The 22,108-nt window shown below is 44.8% G+C and overlaps 1 protein-coding gene across 1 annotated transcript; it reads right to left on the minus strand.

The window, feature by feature from the left end:
* Window positions 1-15: 15 nt before the first annotated feature.
* arpc5b (actin related protein 2/3 complex, subunit 5B) lies at window positions 16-15,445 on the minus strand. Its single transcript, XM_082957056.1, has 4 exons — window positions 15,170-15,445; window positions 3,889-3,960; window positions 3,484-3,660; window positions 16-3,100 (listed from the first exon to the last, which is right to left on the minus strand). The coding sequence occupies exons 1-4, from the start codon at window positions 15,308-15,310 to the stop codon at window positions 3,038-3,040; spliced, it is 453 nt and encodes a 150-aa protein (XP_082813182.1). The 5' UTR covers window positions 15,311-15,445; the 3' UTR covers window positions 16-3,037.
* Between the last annotated feature and the right edge of the window lie 6,663 nt (window positions 15,446-22,108).

A 22,108-nucleotide genomic window follows, 5' to 3' on the forward strand; every position in this document is an offset into this window, starting at 1 on the left:
CTCACAACTTCAAAATCTGTTTTCACAACTTTTATATTATTTAATCACAAACAAAGGAATATTGTTATCGAGTAAGGCAGTTTGTACACCAGTTTGATATGTTCCTTAATTTTTTTGCAATTGAACATTTCAACTGCATAATTATAAAAACAGATACTAATGTATCACCACTGATGAGATTATTAAAACAAGAAGAAACCCACACATTATTTTTTAAAAAAGGTCATCATTAATCGAAATGTGGTTTCCCCATAGATGATTTATTACAGAGACAGGTTGCATCACAAATGGCACTCTATTCCCTATATAGTGCACTACTTTTGACCAGGGCCCATAACCCTATTCCCTATATAGTGCACTACTATGACCTGGGCCCATAACCCTATATAGTGCACTACTTTGACCTGGGCCCATAGGGCTATGGTCAAAAGCAGTGCCGTATATAAGGAATAGGCTGCCATTTGTGACTCGGATATAGAGATAAAACACATAGTGATTCTCAAACAATAAGGGCTTGGGAGGAATGAACAGAAGACACCGATTTGAACGTAAATAATTAGAACATTAAAAAAAAAAATGTACGGACAATTTTTACTTCTCATCAATTACACTGTAGCAAGGTTTTTTTTTAGAGCGAGAATGAGCAAAAGCCATAATTTCATGTCAATATATTAAAAACGGGGCTAATTTATGTCATCAATCATGAAAAACATGATACAGTACATATTTCATCATTATCTGCAAGTCCTGATAACCCATGTCAACTGAACAGAGCAATCTGAACACCTGCCAAGGGCTGCTCAGAACATGGATGTAAGTAGCAGTTTCAGTTCAAAACAGACAACTTTCAGAAAAGCAATCAGCTATTTTGGCAACAAATGTGATCTACCAGTAAAGGCAGATAAAGCAGACAGAGTTCTGGGTCCCACAATGAATGACACAAAAGCCAGGGAAAGTGTTTGGTTGTGCACCACAAAATACTGTCCTACCTAATGCATGCTAGTATTTCAACCAAACACAATTCCTGGGTTCATATTTCAAATACTTGGTCTTATACAAAATAAATGCAAGCCCACTGAGGGTACAATACATTATGAACACCTGCTCTTTCCATGACAGACTGACCAGGTGAATCCAGGTGAAAGCTATGACCCCTTATTGTAGTCACTTGTTAAATCAACTTCACTCATCAGTGTAGATTTAAAGAAGGATTTTTAAGCCTTGAGACAATGGGCAAGACAAAATATGAAATGCATTTGAATGGGGAATGGTAATAGGTGCCAGGCGTACCGGTTTGTATCAGGAACTGCAACGCTGCTCATTTTTCACGCGCAACAGTTTCCCATGTATCAAGAATGGCCCACCACCCAAGGACATCCAGCCAACTTGACACAACTGTGGGTAGCATTGGAGTCAACATGGGCCAGCATCCCTGTGGAACGCTTTTGACATCTTGTAGAGTCCATGACCTGACGAATTGAGGCTGTTCTGAGGGTGCAACTCAATATTAGGAAGGTGTTCTTAATGATTTGTACACTGATGGCTTTTTAAAATACTGATCAATTACCAGGGAGAGACCCAAAGTGCCATTTACAAATCACAATAGAAAAACCATGACACTTTAACAAACACAGGTTAAATGTGGGGGTGGCAGGTAGCCTAGTGGTTAGAGCGTTGGGCCGGTAACCGAAAGGTTGCTGGAACGAATCCCCGAGCTGACAAGGTAAAAATCTGTCATTCTGCCCCTGAGCCAGGCAGTTAACCCACTGTTCCCCGGTAGACCGCCATTGTAAATAAGAATTTGTTTTTAACTGACTTGCCTAGTTAAATTAAAATAATACGTCTTGAAAGATACACCATGATTGACTAGCAGTGATGGCATACAAAATATACTGGTGAGGGAATGTGGCCCAACAGAGACAGAGCGAAGAATACATCCAAGGCAAATTCCCTGTTAGTCAAAATACTAATAATCATAGATGAATGGGTCCTTAGTAGGGTTGGAAAATTCTGGAAACTTTAAATAAATTCCCTAGGTATGCCGGTTGGAGGATTCCCGGAATCGAGGGAATAAATCCGGAATCCTACAAACACGATTTCTGGAAAACCAGGGAATTTATTGAAAGTTTGCAACCCTAGTCCTTAGTGAAACTATTCTTATGTCCTGGAAGCACTACAAATGCATCCCTTACTAAACAATATTACAACAGTCTGACATGATAACGCCCTGTACGTGATTCAGTGAGTGAGAGAACACTGTGGAATAGGCATAGATCTCACTAAACCCATACTAGGACACCACTTAGACTGCATGCCCTTTACATTAGCTAAGTGGTAGGGTAGTGTTTTTACAGGAACACAGTCTAGGATTAATAACAGTGGTGCTAGTAGTAAAGGGGGCCGTAATGCATCGTGGGTATTAATCCCTAACTAGGGCAGGCAGGATGGCTGGTCCACCCCTGCTGGTGAAAACTTCCCCCACCCGCAAATCCACCCCGCTCCATCTCTGGCTGTGCTTTTCAGGAGCCTCCCTTCCTCTGCCCCCACGGGTCACAGAAGGGCAAATTAGGAATTTTCTGTGGAATTTTAAGCTTTTGTTCCATCAGGAATTCTCTGATCAGCTTTTTAACAAAGACACCAGCCTAACAGAGCTTTAATAAAAAAAAGAGTAGCAGTTATAGAGTAGCAGTTATAAAATCGATTTTTTCCTGAGAGAAACAAAGCCATACATAAGAAGAGTTCTGTAGCATTGTGCTGGTGTGTGTTTGAGAGTCTAGGGAAGGAAAGGAATGGAGTAAAAATACTAAAAACGATGCCAATTTGGCATGTCTTATGTGTTTGGGTGAATGTGTGAAACAGCTGTGTTAGTGTGTGTGTGTGTGGGTGGGTGCAGGGAGACATAGGGAAGTGAGATCTAAAAAGAGAGACAGATAGGAGGGATCTCCTCTGTGACCTACTGGACATCCTCCTTGTGTTTTAATGTGCACCAGACCAGACGGTCGCTGTGAAGAACATGGCTCCTCTCCTCCTCTGTTAGTTAGACAGTCTTCCTGGCTGTTAGTACTCTAACGATGCATCCCAGGCCACCTGCAGATAGAGCCTGGGACAGAGGGGAAGGAAATGAAGGGATGCCATGTCACTTACATACCTTATCATATGCAACTGTGTTTATCAAGTCTAATTAGTGTGTGTATGGCAGTACTTTTATCAAGTCTAATTTACATGTGTGTTTTTGTTATCCTCACAAGGACAGTAAAGCAAAGAACGTTCAGACAAGTGGGGATACTTCACCGGTATCCACAAGGAAAAAGGCTATTTTAGGCTTAGGGTTTAGGTTTACAATTAAGGTTAGGATTAGTGGTTAGGTTTATGGTTAGAAGTTAGGGTTAGGTTTAGGGGTTAAGGAAAATAGGACTTTCAATGGAAATCAATTGTTTGGTCCCCACAAGGACAGTAAAACAGATGATGTGTCGATGGCAGTACCTTTTCATGCCACTGCAGCAGGACGGCACTGCTGTTATCCGATGGCGTCTCAAAGCCTTTGTAGATGTACTTCATGAGCAGGTCCACTCCGTTGTTATCCAGAGACTGGACCCCCTTCTCTACGTCACTGCTCTTAAAGGCACTCAGCACCTTCAACACAAGGCCCTCTGCACAGTCCTGACAAAACACAATAAAGTTCCCCTAGAATGTACGCAAAGAAATCTCCAGGGAACCCAACTTAGTAACAGGTCAAAAGAATCTACGACATAGTCATAGGAACCATGACTGTAGGCTAAGTCTCTACTAAATACATTAGGTGGACCTAATGTTTATGTGGGCCTAAATGGAAGTCAGACACATATCAGCTCATTGTAAGTCTTTTTCCAATGAGTTGTCTAGACTCACCTTGACGTTCTGGTTCTTGGTGTTGATTGGTGGGTTCTTCAGGACTGCCTGCAAGGCCTCCATCAGGTTCCCTGTGCAGAGAGGGGTTAAGGAGGCAACGTGGACAATATCTGGTAGTCTGGATTATAACACTGTCCTAGAACAACTGTCTGTCCAATCAACCCTAACCTTGTCTTTGAAAATAAAATAGAATCATTACATCATATCAATACATGGCCATTCAAATCACATCAATACATTGATAGCAAACTGTGACATTCAATCAGACACTTGACAACTCAGTGTATGTAGCTACTAAACAGACAAGCAATCTGGGGTGTATTTACTACAAACCAAAAGGAATCAAACAGAAGCCAACAGAATTAATTTGTGCAATAGAAACTCTCGTTTTCGTTGCAAAACATTTTCCGTTTGGAGTAAACGGATTCTGCACTTTCCGCTGCAAAGCGTTTTAAAACGGTTTGCTGAGGTCTTGGTCTGAATGAAAACACCCCCGGCTACACCAGAGAGGAAGCGAGAGTGTTTACTCCGCCCAAAATCTGTCCATGTTAAGCAGATCATCAATTATTAGGAAAGTGAGGATTTTTGAATGGGGGCAATGAGAGAGCGGCGAATTTGGTCAAGACAAAAAAACTAATTGCTATTTTTAATCGTGACGGTTATTTGATCTAAAAGAAGTTTCATAATGCTTAGGAAGCCTAGCGGTTAACTGAAAGGTTGCTGGTTTGAATCCCCGAGCTGACGTGAAAGATCTGTTGATGTGCACTTAACCCTAACTGCTCCTGTAAGACTCACTGGATAAGTGTCTGCAAAATTATGTAATTGTAGAAATATAAGGGGTAGTGATGCACCGATATGACATTTTTGGCCGATATCCGATATTTTCCCTGCCAAAACAAATAAAAACGGCGATACCGATATTTAACATTTTAGCAGCCTTTTAAGCATTCTAGTACAGTTAAATAGTTAACACACACACACACGGACGCAGCGGTCTAAGGCACGAGGCGCTACTACAGTCCCTGGTTCGAATCCAGGCTGCATCACATCCGGCCGTGATTGGGAGTCCCATAGGGCGGAGCACAATTGGCCCAGCGTCGTCCGGGTTTGGCAGGGTAGGCTGTCATTGTAAATAAGAATTTGTTCTTCACTGACTTGCCTAGTTAAATACAAGTTACACACACACACACACCAAAAAGTTATTTGTTGGCATTTACGTATGTCCCCATTACCAGTAAAACACAATCAAAACCTATTTCTTTCACTTACTTGCTGTTTCGTTGTTCATTTGTTCAGTCGTTTCATTCTCAACCAGGATTTCATCATACATGTCAAGCAGTGAAGTTTCAGCTCTGTCTGTCCGTGTCTTCTCTTCCTCGGTGCGCACTGTCACCGTGTCCGTTTCCATCTTGTCCAGCTGTGTATGTAACATTTCACGTAAACCTTGTTTCTTGTCTGCATCGAAGTAGCGGTCCTTATACATAGCATCGAGCATGGTGGCGACACAGTAAAGAGGCTCAGAGAGAATACCACCGAATCGCTTGTTCACAGCTTCGAGTACTTTTGTAAGTTTTAACCCCAAGGTCTGTGTGGGCAGTTTTGTTGAGGAGGCGTTTCAATGCCAAGACAGAAGGTATCACGTCTGCTGCAGACACAGTTGATGAGCTTATTTCTCCATTCAGTTGTTCAAATGGAGCTAGGAGTGTGTTCATGTTTCAAACATGTTCTCAAATGCCATTGAAATGGCAGCAGCGGTATGACAACCAGCACATTCTTGAGCATGCAATACGGCTTTCCTCAGTACGAAATCCTCGTCGACCCATTGTGCTGTCAGACTCAGCATGCTCATGGGGCTGACGTCGCTCGTCCAAATGTCAGTCGTGACGCCCATAGCAAGCAGTATAATGACTTCCATTATCTTGGCGTTAATGGATTTCACCTTTGAGTTGTCTCGCTGAAATGTTCTTACTCTTTCAAATGACTGCTCAACTTGAACTTGTTTAGTTATTGGAAATGTGCGCTTAGTATTTTTCTGCTTTTGTTCTGTGTAGCGCTGTATTTTACGTGGCATCATTACATCATCTACCTACGTTATATAGGTATGCACATCATCTACCTACGTTATATAGGTATATAGGTATGCACGTCATCTACCTATGTTATATAGGTATATAGGTATGCACGTCATCTACCTATGTCATATAGGTATGCACGTCATCTACCTATGTTATTATAGGTATATAGGTATGCACGTCATCTACCTATGTTATATAGGTATATAGGTATGCACGTCATCTACCTATGTTATATAGGTATACACATCATCTACCTATGTTATATAGGTATATAGGTATGCATGTCATCTACCTATGTTATATAGGTATATAGGTATGCACGTCATCTACCTATGTTATATAGGTATGCACGTCATCTACCTATGTTATATAGGTATATAGGTATGCACGTCATCTACCTATGTTATATAGGTATGCACGTCATCTACCTATGTTATATAGGTATATACATTACATTTACATTTAAGTCATTTAGCAGACGCTCTTATCCAGAGCGACTTACAAATTGGTGGATTCACCTTATGATATCCAGTGGAACAACCACTTTACGATAGTGCATCTAAATCTTTAGGGGGGGGGGGGGGGGGGGGGGGTTAGAAGGATTACTTTATCCTATCCCAGGTATTCCTTGAAGAGGTGGGGTTTCAGGTGTCTCCGGAAGGTGGTGATTGACTCCGCTGTCCTGGCGTCGTGAGGGAGCTTGTTCCACCATTGGGGTGCCAGAGCAGCGAACAGTTTTGACTGGGCTGAGCGGGAACTGTGCTTCCTCAGAGGTAGGGAGGCGAGCAGGCCAGAGGTGGATGAACGCAGTGCCCTTGTTTGGGTGTAGGGCCTGATCAGAGCCTGAAGGTACGGAGGTGCCGTTCCCCTCACAGCTCCGTAGGCAAGCACCATGGTCTTGTAGCAGATGCGAGCTTCAACAGGAAGCCAGTGGAGAGAGCGGAGGAGTGGGGTGACGTGAGAGAACTTGGGAAGGTTGAACACCAGACGGGCTGCGGCGTTCTGGATGAGTTGTAGGGGTTTAATGGCACAGGCAGGGAGCCCAGCCAACAGCGAGTTGCAGTAATCCAGACGGGAGATGACAAGTGCCTGGATTAGGACCTGCGCCGCTTCCTGTGTGAGGCAGGGTCGTACTCTGCGAATGTTATATGCACGTCATCTACCTATGTTATATAGGTATATAGGTATGCACGTCATCTACCTACGTTATATAGGTATATAGGTATGCACGTCATCTACCTATGTTATATAGGTATGCACGTCATCTACCTACGTTATATAGGTATATAGGTATGCACGTCATCTACCTACGTTATATAGGTATATAGGTATGCACGTCATCTACCTACGTTATATAGGTATATAGGTATGCACGTCATCTACCTACGTTATATAGGTATATAGGTATGCACGTCATCTACCTACGTTATATAGGTATATAGGTATGCACGTCATCTACCTACGTTATATAGGTATATAGGTATGCACGTCATCTACCTACGTTATATAGGTATATAGGTATGCACGTCATCTACCTACGTTATATAGGTATATAGGTATGCACGTCAGCTTTGACATCGGTTTTGCACATCAGCGTTAAACTAGACATTGGGCCGATGCTGATGTTGTCATTTTTAGCTAATATCGTCCGATTCCGATATGCTCACCGATATATCGTGCATCCCTAATAAAGGTGATACATGTGACATCCTGGTAACTTTGAGAACTTTATATCATTGTTGTCCCTGAAGAAATTCAAGGCCGTCTTCGCATATTCATGACGCTAGCACAGCATCTCGCTCTCGACTGACTACAGGAGGTTAACGTCAACACTGCTCATCGAAAAATAAGTATGCAAATAACGAGACGTATCCACCAATCCAAAGAGAGGAATAGGTGAGAGCTTGACAGCCCACCCTTCCGCTCGATGGACAACAAATCCCATTGTTAGAGCGGAGACACAAGCATCTCATCATTATATCCATTATCTCTGGCTACACCCACCAACACAGCAGACCCGGAGGCAGAAAAAAGTGACTAAGGGGGCAGTTGAAAATCGGCCAGGGGACAAAACATTTTGGGTTTCTTGCGTTGGAATTATACTGAATTCTGCTTATATCACACTATAAACAAAGTTCAAATCCAGAGACTCCGAGATCATTGAGTGCTTTTGAAGATACAGGTTGGCAAGAAATTGGTAGCCCATCTCCGCTGTGCTGTATCAGGGGCTAACATAGGGGCCTTCTAGCAGTAGTAAGGACAAAGATTTAGCAGGAGGCAGGCAGGTAAAGGTGCAAATAAGTGTTGGATTTTTTACACAGCGCCTGTGTTTCAAAGATTATGCTGATATTTACAAATATACACTACACAAAAGTATGTGGACACGCCTTCAAATGAGTTGATTCAGCTATTTCAGCCACACCCATTTCTGACAGGTGTATAAAAATCAAGCACACAGCCATGCAAACTCCATAGACAAACATTGGCAGTAGAATGGCCTTACTGAAGAGCTCAGTGACTTTCAATATGGCACAGGGCCCTGACCTCAACTCCATTGAACATCTTTGGGATGAATTGGAACGGCGACTGCGAGCCAGGCCTAATCACCCAACATCAGTGCTCGACCTCACTAATGCCCGTGGCTGAATGGAAGCAAGTCCCCGCAGCAATGTTCAAACATCTAGTGGAAAGACTTCCCAGAAGAATTGAGGCTGTTAAAGCAGCAAAGGGGGGGGGACCAACTCCATATTAATGCCCATGATTTTGGAATAAGATGTTGGACGAGCTGGTGTCCACATACTTTTGGTCATGTAGTGTATATAAAATGTTTGGACTTGTCAGCATTCAAAAGACCAATTTAGCCACACCTATTCTTGGCGTGCAGGCCAGGTATATCTATGCACGCTGAAGTGCGCGCGTTCACTCAACATTAAACATGACAGAGAAACCGGACACATGCTCTCCAAACAAAGAAATTGACAGTAAACTGGTAAATGCAATTAAATAAACCTAAAGTGTTGCGCAGTTTGTGAGCTCTCCAAAAAACGTTTCCACTTGGAGAATGAGAATGGTATGAATGTATATTATATTTAATGAATGATAAAAATGTCTATAACCAAACATTCTAAATGAATGGGGGAATATGTTGAGATTAACAGTAATTTGACTGATGAATATATATTTCACGGGGCATTGATAAAACCTGACTAACAATTGACACAATGAAACACATTTTTTGTGCGAGAGACGCGCCCATAGGGGGGAGAGAGAGAGAGAGAGACGCGCCCATAGGGGGGAGAGAGAGAGACGCGCCCATAGGGGGGAGAGAGAGAGACGCGCCCATAGGGGGGAGAGAGAGAGACGCGCCCATAGGGGGAGAGAGAGAGAGAGACGCGCCCATAGGGGGGAGAGAGAGAGAGAGACGCGCCCATAGGGGGGGAGAGAGAGACGCGCCCATAGGGGGGAGAGAGACAGAGACGCGCCCATAGGGGAGAGAGAGACAGAGACGCGCCCATAGGGGAGAGAGAGACGCGCCCATAGGGGAGAGAGAGACGCGCCCATAGGGGGGAGAGAGAGAGACGCGCCCATAGGGGGGAGAGAGAGAGACGCGCCCATAGGGGGGAGAGAGAGAGACGCGCCCATAGGGGGGAGAGAGAGAGACGCGCCCATAGGGGGGAGAGAGAGAGACGCGCCCATAGGGGGGAGAGAGAGAGACGCGCCCATAGGGGGGAGAGAGAGAGACGCGCCCATAGGGGGGAGAGAGAGAGACGCGCCCATAGGGGGGAGAGAGAGAGACGCGCCCATAGGGGGGAGAGAGAGAGACGCGCCCATAGGGGGGAGAGAGAGAGAGACGCGCCCATAGGGGGGAGAGAGAGAGACGCGCCCATAGGGGGGAGAGAGAGAGACGCGCCCATAGGGGGGAGAGAGAGACGCGCCCATAGGGGGGAGAGAGAGACGTGCCCATAGGGGGGAGAGAGAGACGCGCCCATAGGGGGGAGAGAGAGACGCGCCCATAGGGGGGAGAGAGACAGGCCCATAGGGGGGAGAGAGACGCGCCCATAGGGGGGAGAGAGACGCGCCCATAGGGGGGAGAGAGACGCGCCCATAGGGGGGAGAGAGACGCGCCCATAGGGGAGAGAGAGACGCGCCCATAGGGGAGAGAGAGAAGCGCCCATAGGGGGGAGAGAGACGCGCCCATAGGGGGGAGAGAGACGCGCCCATAGGGGGGAGAGAGACGCGCCCATAGGGGGGAGAGAGACGCGCCCATAGGGGGGAGAGACGTGCCCATAGGGGGGAGAGACGCGCCCATAGGGGGGAGAGACGAGCCCATAGGGGGGAGAGAGAGAGACGCGCCCATAGGGGGGAGAGAGAGAGACGCGCCCATAGGGGGGAGAGAGAGAGACGCGCCCATAGGGGGGAGAGAGAGAGACGCGCCCATAGGGGAGAGAGAGACGCGCCCATAGGGGAGAGAGAGAGACGCGCCCATAGGGGAGAGAGAGAGACGCGCCCATAGGGGAGAGAGAGAGACGCGCCCATAGGGGGGAGAGAGAGAGACGCGCCCATAGGGGGGAGAGAGAGAGACGCGCCCATAGGGGGGAGAGAGAGAGACGCGCCCATAGGGGGGAGAGAGACGCGCCCATAGGGGGGAGAGAGACGCGCCCATAGGGGGGAGAGAGACGCGCCCATAGGGGGGAGAGAGAGACGCGCCCATAGGGGGGAGAGAGAAGCGCCCATAGGGGGGAGAGAGACGCGCCCATAGGGGGGAGAGAGACGCGCCCATAGGGGGGAGAGAGACGCGCCCATAGGGGGGAGAGACGCGCCCATAGGGGGGAGAGACGCGCCCATAGGGGGGAGAGACGCGCCCATAGGGGGGAGAGACGCGCCCATAGGGGGGAGAGACGCGCGCCCATAGGGGGGAGAGACGCGCCCATAGGGGGGAGAGACGTGCCCATAGGGGGGAGAGACGCGCCCATAGGGGGGAGAGAGACGCGCCCATAGGGGGGAGAGAGACGCGCCCATAGGGGGGAGAGAGACGCGCCCATAGGGGGGAGAGAGACACGCCCATAGGGGAGAGAGAGAAGCGCCTATAGGGGGGAGAGACGCGCCCATAGGGGAGAGAGAAGCGCCTATAGTGTGCCTTCGCCACTCAAACCTCCCCTTATTCTGGTCGACATTTTAAATGATGCTTGAGAGACGTTCCTCACACATAAGCAGTAGCCTCATAAAAACTGTGAGGACGCAGCAGTGGTCATTTTCCCTTCAACTGAAATCATTACAGTTCAGTATTTCTAGCCAGGCCCTTAAGCTGCACACACCACCCAAACTAATGGACATGTGACAGGCAGAATAGCACTTTCCAAACGAGCACATGATACATACTGACCAGCATGGTACAAGTTCATGAATGTAGATTGGCGGAGCAAATAAAAGGAACGTCATTAACAGTTGCCCAGAGGCAGATGAACACTTTGCCCAGGCGCGAAACACTGTCCAATAACCTTTATCAAACCGTTTGGCAAACTTCCCTGCATGGGCCTTTGTTGAAGCAGATTGGGTGGTATCCAGATGTTCATATCGTTTCCGTACCATACCGGGGTATACAGTATCACCAGAAGTGCACACAAGGGGCACTATTTAAAATAATACAATTTATGCAACAAGGATCTCGATCCAGGAGGACATTAAAAATGTCTCTAGTCTGGGTTACCAGTCTTTTTAACTAACATTCCACTCCTTGCCATCCATGTCACTGACAAATAGACTGGCCTTTCGGCAATCTCAACATTCAATATGCAGCTGGATTTATGGCGGAGTTGCTCATTGGTTGTTGGAAATAACATTAATATACTCTATATATTCCATGTGGAGCCTCGAAAATAGAATTATAACAAAGTCAAAAACAAACATTTAGATGTTGGCAAAGAAAGTTGTTGTATTTGAGGCTCAAAGCAAAGAGGTTTTGTGGTTGGAATTGCAGTATGTATTTAGTTTGAGGATTTAGAAATGAGCTAGTAACTTTTGACAAGACTGGTTTGATCAGGACAACAACAAAAAACAACGGTTGCTTAGCAACTGGAAAACAAGGTGTTCTGTGGAGAGAAAAAAAAGTGAAAGAGTTCCAATATTTGGATAATCCCTGTGATTGGAGGATAGCAGTGAGGGCTATCAAATCAGGATCAATTCCGCTGTTCTCCTCGAGCTCATTAATGATAGAATGTTTATATTTGAAAAAGGCAATGACAAGGAGTGGAATGTTAGCTAGAGAGACTGGCACTCAGGCTAGAATGTCTCTGCTGTAACCAAGAAGCTTGATCTTGAAATCTAGCCACTTAGGTAGCAATTTAGCAAACCAAATACAAAGCTGGACCCCTGAACTGGACATCATTTATTTTACACATCTTAAATGTCTTAGAGTTATACTTAACGTATAAGCAGTTATAAGCAGTGGCATAGTATTGAAAATCCTACGATATTTTGAAATGCCCCGGTATATCATCCAAGACTAGAGCATTCTCTCCCGAACTTGACCCCGCCCTTATAAATCAAAAGCAAATATTACAGGCGGAGGTGTATGACGTTATTCACTTAGCTTACCACAGACATGAGAAGCGTTTTTCCCACTTTTTATGGAAACCCAAAAGGAATCATACCTAACCGCCCAGTGGCTTTCCATAGCCCCCCTAGACACACCATGGCTTGCTCTGTCCATTGTGCTGACAAGATCTATATGAGAAGATCCTAGTTACACAGAATTCATCTGATGGCATTGAAGAGTATACCACATCAGTCACCGGCTTCATTAATAGAAGCCATAGATTACAGGCAACATCCGCACTGAGCTAAAGGCTAGAGCTGCCGCTTTCAAGAAGAATACTAATCCAGACGCTTATAAGAAATCCTACTACGCCATCTGACAGACAGGCAAGGCATCAATACTGGACTAAGATTGAATACTACTACACCGGCTCGGACGATTGTCGGATGTGGCAGGGCTTGCAAACTATCACGGATTACAAAGGGAAACCCAGCTGAGAGCTGCTCAGTAAAGCAAGCCGACGAGACGAGCTAAACACCTTCTATGCTTGCTTCGAGGCAAGCAACACTGAACCAAGGCGTGAGAGCACCAGCTGTTCCAGATGAATGTTTGATCACGCTCTCCGCAGCCGATGTAAGGAAGACCTTTAAACAGGTTAACAGTCACAAAGTCGCAGGGCCAGACGGATTACCAGGACGGGTACTTGGAGTATGTGCTGATCACCTGGCAAGTGTCTTCACTGACATTTTCAACCTCTCCCTGACACAGTCTGTAATACCTACATGTTTCAAGCAAACCACCATAGTCCCTGTGCCTAAGAACACCAAGGTAACCTGTCTAAAAGACTATAGCCCCATAGCACTCACATCTGTAACCATGAAAGGCTTTGAAAGTCTGGTCATGGCTCACATCAACATCCCAGAAACACTCGACCTACTCCAGTTTGCATACCGCTCCAAAAGATCCACAACAACCTCTCCCTCGGGCCTCCCGAGTGGCGCAGCCGACTAAGGCAATGCATCGCAGTGCTTGAGGCGTCACTACAGACCCGGGCTGTGACACAGCCGGCCATGTCTGGGAGAAGGCGCACAATTGGCCCAGTGTAGTCTGGGTTAGGGGAGGGTTTGGCCGGCCGGATCGCGCTCCAGCGACTCCTTTGTCGGGCCGGGCGCCTGCACGCTGACTTTAGTCGCCAGGTGTACGGTGTTTCCTCCGACACATTGGTGCGGCTGGCTTCCGGGTTGTGTCAAGAAGCAGTGCGGCTTGGCAGGGTCGTGTTTCGGAGGACGCATGGCTCTCGACCTTCGCCTCTCCCGAGTCCGTACGGAAGTTGCAGCGATGGGACAAGACTGTAACTACCAATTGGATATCACGAAATTGGGGAGAAAAAGGGTTAAAAAAAAAACATTTAAAAAAAATTCAAAATAAAAACTCTCCCTCAACATCAGCAAGACAAAGGAGCTGATCGTGGACTACAGGAAACAGAGGGCCAAACACCCCCATTCACATCAACGGGGCTGTAGTACAGCAGGTCGAGAATTTCAAGTTTCTCGGTGTCCATAAAAAGATTTGGCATGGGCACTCAGATCCTCAAAGTTCTACAACTGCACCATTGAGAGCATTATTGTTACTATTTTCTATTTATTTAGCAAATGTGTGTCTTGCTTTTTAACTCTGCACTGTTGGGAATGGGCTCGTAAGTAAGCATTTCACTATAAAGTCTACACCTGTTGTATTCAGCATGATTTGACAGCACAGATAGATTTTTTTTGCCCCAACCTGTCACTCAATCATTTGAACTTCTTATTTCTTTTTTATGTAACGTTAGGGACATAAAACAAAAAACTGAGGCTGTACAAAATTTGAACAGAGGGGGCAAGGCCCCTTTAGCCCCCTTGTGAAGCCGGGTTCTCAACACTCACACAGGAAGTTCTGCAGAGAGATTCGTCCCGCTGCTACTGACTTATAAGGCATTGAACTCCACTTCCCCATTCAATGTTTATCACAAGCCTCAGATGACATTGTCGTAAAACTTACTCTGAAGGGTATATGAGGGAATCTAAAGGAACCAACGGCTAGTTATATCCCTTTTCTGAGGAGTTGTAAAACAATCCCTGGAATGTGACTACCAAACAGGGTTGGGGTTCTTCATTGGGGTACTTAGGTTATCTTGAGCTGAAATTGAATTGATATTGACCCCAATAATCCTTATCAATGCTTGTAGATAAGTAGCCTCAATCATACGAAACAGCGAGTTTACTAACTTGTGCACATTTACACTTCCCGGCAAATTGAATCTAGACGAGTATTAACGTTTGACATCAATTGGTGCATCTGAAATAGCGTGTACTCTTGTCATTCATATCGTTTCCAAAACAGGCAGAACCATTCTCAACAATGTTATCCCAGCTTTCATCATCTAGCAATCAAGCAATATCAAGTAGTCCTAATATACTCAGACCTTCTTATTATACCTCAGTGAGTCCGACAGATAACAAGCTAGCCAGCTGCCAACCCTACCACACCTCGCCAGTTGAGACATGATGGCGCTTGGCACCATATTTACAGCAGCACCAACACTAATGCATGCAAACGAACCGGCAGATACACTGGCCAAATGAGCAAAAAAACAAAAAACATTGCTTTGCTTTGCTAGCTAGATAAAAGGATATTGTCTGATTAGCGAGTCCACTTCTGCCACGTCAGGACCCAGCTGATTTTCACCTCCATCCTCCTCGTCAACAAATTTGTTCTCGTCGTATTCGTCAACGTCTACTGTTCTGAATCGATTAGACACTGTATTCTTCGACATTGTGCTAAATTTATGTCCCTTCTTTAGATACAAAATAATGACATTTAGTGATAAAATATGCCGTTTACAGCTCTAGTTTGGGAGGCTTCTTCCTGCCTCTCACCAGCGTCTCGTCAGCAACACCAAAAACGACAATTTTCTAAATAAAAGTATCTCACGTAACAGTATGAAAGTGTCAATATCCTGTATTTATTCATGATATATGAAAAAGAATTGCCAAACATTAATAGTGATTCCTATTTGTTCATATTTAAGTGACATTTGGGTTTTAAAACATGTTCTAAATCAAATGTTTGATTTTGTATCATACACCTATTTACGTTTTACCGTGGACTTTTATTTTAAAGGCAAAATTGAAAACCGGAAGTCTTAATGTAGATGGGATTAGAGAGAAAAAGGAGGAAGAGAGAGGACCAACTCGGCAGAAAATCTGTCTCCCTCCAGCAGGTGGCGTTTTTGTGTTGTTTCGCCCACCAAGCAAGCAGTTTTTGTATGTAGGTCAATGAGAGCGTGGAATTTGGTCAACAAAAAAATTATGACTTATTTGCTACGTGAAGTTTATTTGATCGAATAGAAGTTTTCGTAGTCCTTAACCCTCCTGCTGTGTTCCGGTCGAATTGGACCGATATACACGTTTTCTCTCTGAAAAATGTAGTTAATTTAATCTGATTGTCATAAGGTTCCATGACTTTGTCCACACAGGGCATCTGAACACACAAAATACATTTTGATGATTTTCATAAAATGTTTGGTGTTTTATTGATCTTTTGTACACCCTTGGTGTTCCCGGTCAAAAATGACCGGTCATTAGAAATTAATGGGTGAGACTACAATTAGTGTATAAAATTGAGTTCAGGCACATGCCCATTCATCAGATGGACACACTTCCTCTCCCAGACCCCCACATGCATGTGTGTTTGAGCACACACACACCCCACTCCCCTTCTTGGCTTCCATGGCAATCCCCACGGGAACATTTCACCAATAGAATCTTTCCGCCACGAGAACCACACCTGTTGGCATTCTCACAAACAATCGCTACATTGTATCAATAATATATAGAACTTTTCTAGCAGCTCTGGTATATAAAACTTTTTTGAGGCCCTGCTCACAATTCATTCTGTGGAACCACAATGATCAAACGATATACTATATGTGAGGCTCTTGATCATATCTTTGATCATGACACTTGTGAGGAGGAGAGAGTCCTTATTAAACTTTGACACAAGGTAATCTGTGATAAATAGCACAATATGTTTCATCTGAGTATTTGTTATAGTCAAAATAATCCATACATTATGTTTTTTTTTACTAAAAAACTACTTGTATGAGCTCAGGTCAATGAGGCCTACAGGCCATAAATAGAAAATAGAAGTTCAAAACTTGTGATGTTCACCAGAACTTAAGTTGATAAAAAGAGCTAACACAACAGTAGGTGATAATATATGTATTATTAGGGATTTATAATCAGCAATAATGGGGCGGTCATTTTGGACTGGGAACACAGAATTAATTAACATGAAACGAACACAACAGGAGGGTTAAATTGTTATGAGTGTACTGATGTAAGTAGGGCAGGTGACATCCCAGCAACTTTGAGAAAAATACTTTATATCGGAGTTGTCTCGAGATGGCTATGCATACACAGGATGGCGCTGACAGACATGGCAGCTCTCTACCACCGGCGGAGAAGAGGTATTCGGAGTGGACTTCTAGTCTGACTCAGGAGGCGTGCACTCATCCACCGCTTCCGAGTATATCTCTGGACAATAAAGTAGACGAACTCAGGGCGAGGATCTCCTTCCAGAGAGACATGAGGGACTGTGGAATACTCTGCTTCACGGAATCATGGCTCTATCCGGATATACTGTCCCCGTCCACACAGCCAGCTGGGTTCTCAGCACATCGTGGAGATAGGAATAAAGAACACTCTGTGAAGAAGAAAGGCGTGGTGTATGTTTCATGATTAACTACTCATGGTGTGATTGTGATAATGTACAGGAACTCAAATCCTTTTGTTCACCCGACCTAGAATACCTCACAATCAAATACCAACCATATTTCCTCCCAATAGAATTCTCTTTGGTTATAGTCTGTGAGAGAAAAATAACGTATTTACCTGATTTATTTGATATTAATGGTTAACAATTCATATTTAACTAATAGTAGGACATTTCTGTCCTACTAGTGTCTGTGTTTTTATGGTCTCCATTTTAGTTCCCTGCAGCTAATCTGGGCATATCAGAGATGGCTTGAGCTGACAAATTAGTTAAAGACTGCTTTACATAGACAATAATGTGTTTTACTAGGGATAGATTAGGAGTAGAACAATCCCTCATTGTCTCGAAATCATCCTTGCATCTGGGGAATGAGCCAGGGTGGGTTTAAGACAACAACCCTGTGCAGATAACGACCGGATGCACCCAGAGTGGCTTATGATGCCCCAATCTGCATGGGATGGGTGGAACCAACCATGACTAAGCATTTTTAGTATCAGCTATATATAGTACTCTCCATTTGTGTAAAGGTTAAGTTACTCAGTCCAACACTCAAGGGTGTGGGGTCGACCAGCTTCATTATTGCAATAATTAATCGATATTGAATAAAGATGATTGTTTGAAGAAATGACAAAGTCTCTCTCACTTGATTAGAATATTCCACGACAAGTCACAGATGTGTATAATCCCCCTCAAGCCGATACCACAATGGCCCTCAAGGAACTACACTGGACTTTGTACAAACTGGAAACCACATATTCTGAGGCCGCATTTATTGTTGCTGGGTATTTTAGCAAAGCAAATTTGAAGAAAAAAAAAATGCTACCGAAGTTCTATCAACACATTGACTGTAGTACTCGCGCTGGAAAAACACGCGACCATTGCTACTCCCCATTCTGGGATACCTACAAGGCCCTCCCCCGCCCTCCCTTCGGCAAATCAGATCATGACTCCATTTTGCTCCTCCCTTCCTATAGGCAGAAACTCAAACAGGAAGTACCCGTGCTAAGGTCTATTCAATGCTGGTCTGACCAATCGGAATCCATGCTTCAAGATTGTTTTGATCATGCGGATTGGGATATGTTCTGGGTAGCCTATGGAAATAACATTGGCGTATACACTGACATGGTGGCTGAGTTCATCAGGAAGTGTATAGGGGACATTGTTCCCACTGTGACTGTTGAAACCTACCCAAACCAGAAACCGTAGATAGACGGCAGAATTTGTGCAAAACTGAAAGCGCGAACCACCGCATTTAACCATGGCAAGAGGACTGGAAATATGGTTGAATACAAACAGTGTAGTTATTCCCTCCGTAAGGCAATCAAACAGGCAAAACGTCAGTACAGAGACAAAGTGGAGTCGCAATTCAACGGCTCAGACATGAGACGTATGTGGCAGAGTCTACAGACAATCACAGATTACAAAGGGAAAACCAGCCACGTTGCGGACACCGACATCTTGTTCCCGGACAAGCTGAATACCTTCGCCCACTTTGAGGATAACACAGTGCCACCGACGCATCCCGCTTCCAAGGACCGTGGGCTCTTGTTCTCCGTGGCCTATGTGAGTAAGAAATTTAAGCATGTTAACCCTCGCAAGGCTGCCAGCCCAGACGGCATCCCTAGCTGTGTCCTCAGAGTGTCATGGTTCCTCCTGGCGCCAGAGGGCGGCAGAGACCGCCCTAGAGACTTTTATTGGACTCACGTGTGTCTTATTATTTCATGATTGTGTCCCTGTTAAAAGAGATGTGTTTTCTGTGGTCCTTTAAAGAAAGTTGAATTGTTGACCGTGTGCGTTTGTTTCCTGAGTGAGTTATCAAGACTTAGTGTTTGTTGTTTTTTTAAAGTGTACTGTGATCCTGCGGCTATCGTTTCTCAGTAAAGTATTATGTTTATCCTTAACCACTGATTCCTCGTCTGGTCTCTTCTCTGAACCTGAGTCCAACCTAACCACGTCACACAGAGCATGGGAACTGTACTAAATGACTATCGCCCCGCAGCACTCACTTCTGTCATCATGAAATGCTTTGAGAGGCTAGTTAAGGATCATTTCACCTCTGCCTTACCTGTCACCCTAGACCCTCTTCAAATTGCATACTGCCCCAATAGATCCACATTCATCGCACTACACACTACCCTATCCCAACTGGACAAGTGGAATACCTATGTAAGAATGCTGTTCATTGACTATAGCTCAGCCTTTTACACCATAGTACCCTCCAAGCTCATTATTAAGCTCAGGGCCCTGGGTCTGAACCCCGCCCTGTGCAACTGGGTCCTGGACTTCCTGACGGCTGTCCCCAGGTGGTGAAGGTAGGAAACAACACCTCCACTACGCTGATCCTCAACACAGGGGCCCCACAAGGGTGCGTGCTCAGCCCCATCCTGTACTCCCTGTTCACCTATGACTGCGTGGCAATGCCCGCCTCCAACTCAATCATCAAGTTTGCAGACGACACAACAGTAGTAGGCTTGATTACCAACAATGACGACACAGCCTAGAGGGAGGAGGTAAGGGCCCTAGCAGAGTGGCGGCAGAAAAATAACCTCTCCCTAAACATCAACAAAATGAAGGAGCTGATCGTGGACTTCAGGAAACATCTCCTGAGGGAGCACACCTCTATCCACATCGACGGGACCGCAGTGGAGAAGGTGGAAAGCTTCAAGTTCCTCGGATTAGACATCATTGACAATCTGAAATGGTCCACCCACACAGACAGTGTGCTGAAGATGGCGCAACAGTCACTCTTCAACCTCAGGAGGCTGAAGAAATCCATCTTGGTCTCTAAGACCCTCACAAACCTTTACAGATGCACAATTAAGAGCATCCTGTCAGGTTGTATCACCGCCTGGTATGGCAACTGCAACACCCGCAATCGCAGGGCTCTCCAGAGGGTGGTGCAGTCTACCCAATACATAACAGGGTGCACACTGCCTGCCCTCCAGGACACATACAGCACCCAATGTTACAGGAAGGCCAAAAAGATCATCAAGGACATCAACCACCCGAGCCACTGCCTATTCACCCCACTATCATCCAGAAGGCGAGGTCAGTACAGGTGCATCAAAGCTGGGACCGAGAGACTGAAAAACAGCTTCTATCTCAAGGCCGTCAGAGTGTTAAATAGCCATCACTAACCGGCTACCACCCGGTTACGAAACCCTGCACCTTAGAGGCTGCTGCCCTATACACATAGACATGGAATCACTGGCCACTTTAATAATGGAACACTAGTCACTTTAATAATGTTTACATACTGCTTTACTCATTTCATATGTATATCCTGTATTCTCTTGTACTGTATTTAAGTCTATGCCACTCCGACATTGCTCGTCCTAATATTTATATATTTCTCAATTCCATTCTTTTACTTTTAGATTTGTGTGTATTGTTGTAAATTGTTACATACTACTGCACTGTTGGAGCTGGGAAAACAAGCATTTCGCTACACCTGCAATAACATCTGCTAAATATGTGTATGTGACCAATAAAATTTGATTTGATTCACGACATGAGGCTAGTAGCATAGCATCTCTCTCCATTGGATACAGGCGGTTAACGTCAACAACCGTCATCGAATATTATATATCCACCAATCCAAAGAAAGGATAGGCAGGATTTAGACAGCCGCCATGCTGCTTTGTGGACAATGATTCACGGAGAGACATGTAACTTGTCAGTTTATTCATAATCTTTGATAGGATCCAGCTAGTGTTGCTGCCATGGTATGGAGCCAGATACCTGCCAAAAGGTTGAACGTACGTATCGTTAGAAAATCCATAGGTAAATTGTTAGAATCGTAAGAAAAGCCATGAGTGAAGCATGAACGTAAACGTGAAATTACATCTGTGAACATACAAACACCATGTTACGATTACGGACTAACATTTTAGGCTTGAACAAATATTGTGTCGCAATTCTGACGTACAATAATACCTTTCAGAGTTTTGGCAGTATCATCTCATCAACAAAAAATATGTACACCAAAGGGCCTGTGAGGAGCGCTACCCGAACAAGCATAACACAGTATTAAAGAAAACTGAAGTCAGGGAAACCGTGAAGAGGTATCCTGCAGGTTTTCAAGTTAAAAGTCTCTATTAAGTCTAGATAGCACTAGCTGTATTATGTCTACAACAGTGAAGTTTCAGTCTGCTAGGTGTATCTCTACAGCATGGGCATATCTCTGGGTGACGTGGACATCCCCATGCATGCACCTTATCAAAATATGACTCATTCAATATTGCACCATCCCATTCTCTATGTATGACCACTGGAGTCTTTGACACTCAAAATATTTTTACATAAAATATTTGTATATTTATTTCATCAATCAAAATCTTGCCAATGCATATTCTGTAGGGGCCTCTCACTTCTCTTTCTATTCTGGTTAGAGCCAGTTTGAGCTGTTCTGTGAAGGGAGTAGTACACAGTGTTGTACGAGATCTTCAGTTTCTTTGCAATTTCTTGCATGGAATAGCCTTCATTTCTCAGAACAAGAATAGACTGACGAGTTTCAGAAGAAAGGTCTTTGTTTCAGGCTATTTTGAGCCTGTAAAATGAACCCACAAATGCTGATGCTCCAGATACTCAACTAGTCTAAAGAAGGCCAGTTTTATTGCTTCTTTAATCAGTACAACAGCTTGCCCAAGGGTTTTCTAATGATCAATTAGCCTTTTAAAATGGTAAACTTGGATTAGCTAACACAACGTGTCATTGGAACACAGGAGTGATGGTTGCTGATAATGGGCCTCTGTACGCCTATGTAGATATTCCATTAAAAATCAGTTGTTTCCAGCTA

This window comes from Salmo salar, chromosome 10 (assembly GCF_965601325.2).
Source record: "Salmo salar chromosome 10, fSalSal1, whole genome shotgun sequence".
In the NCBI taxonomy this organism is placed as follows: domain Eukaryota; kingdom Metazoa; phylum Chordata; class Actinopteri; order Salmoniformes; family Salmonidae; genus Salmo; species Salmo salar.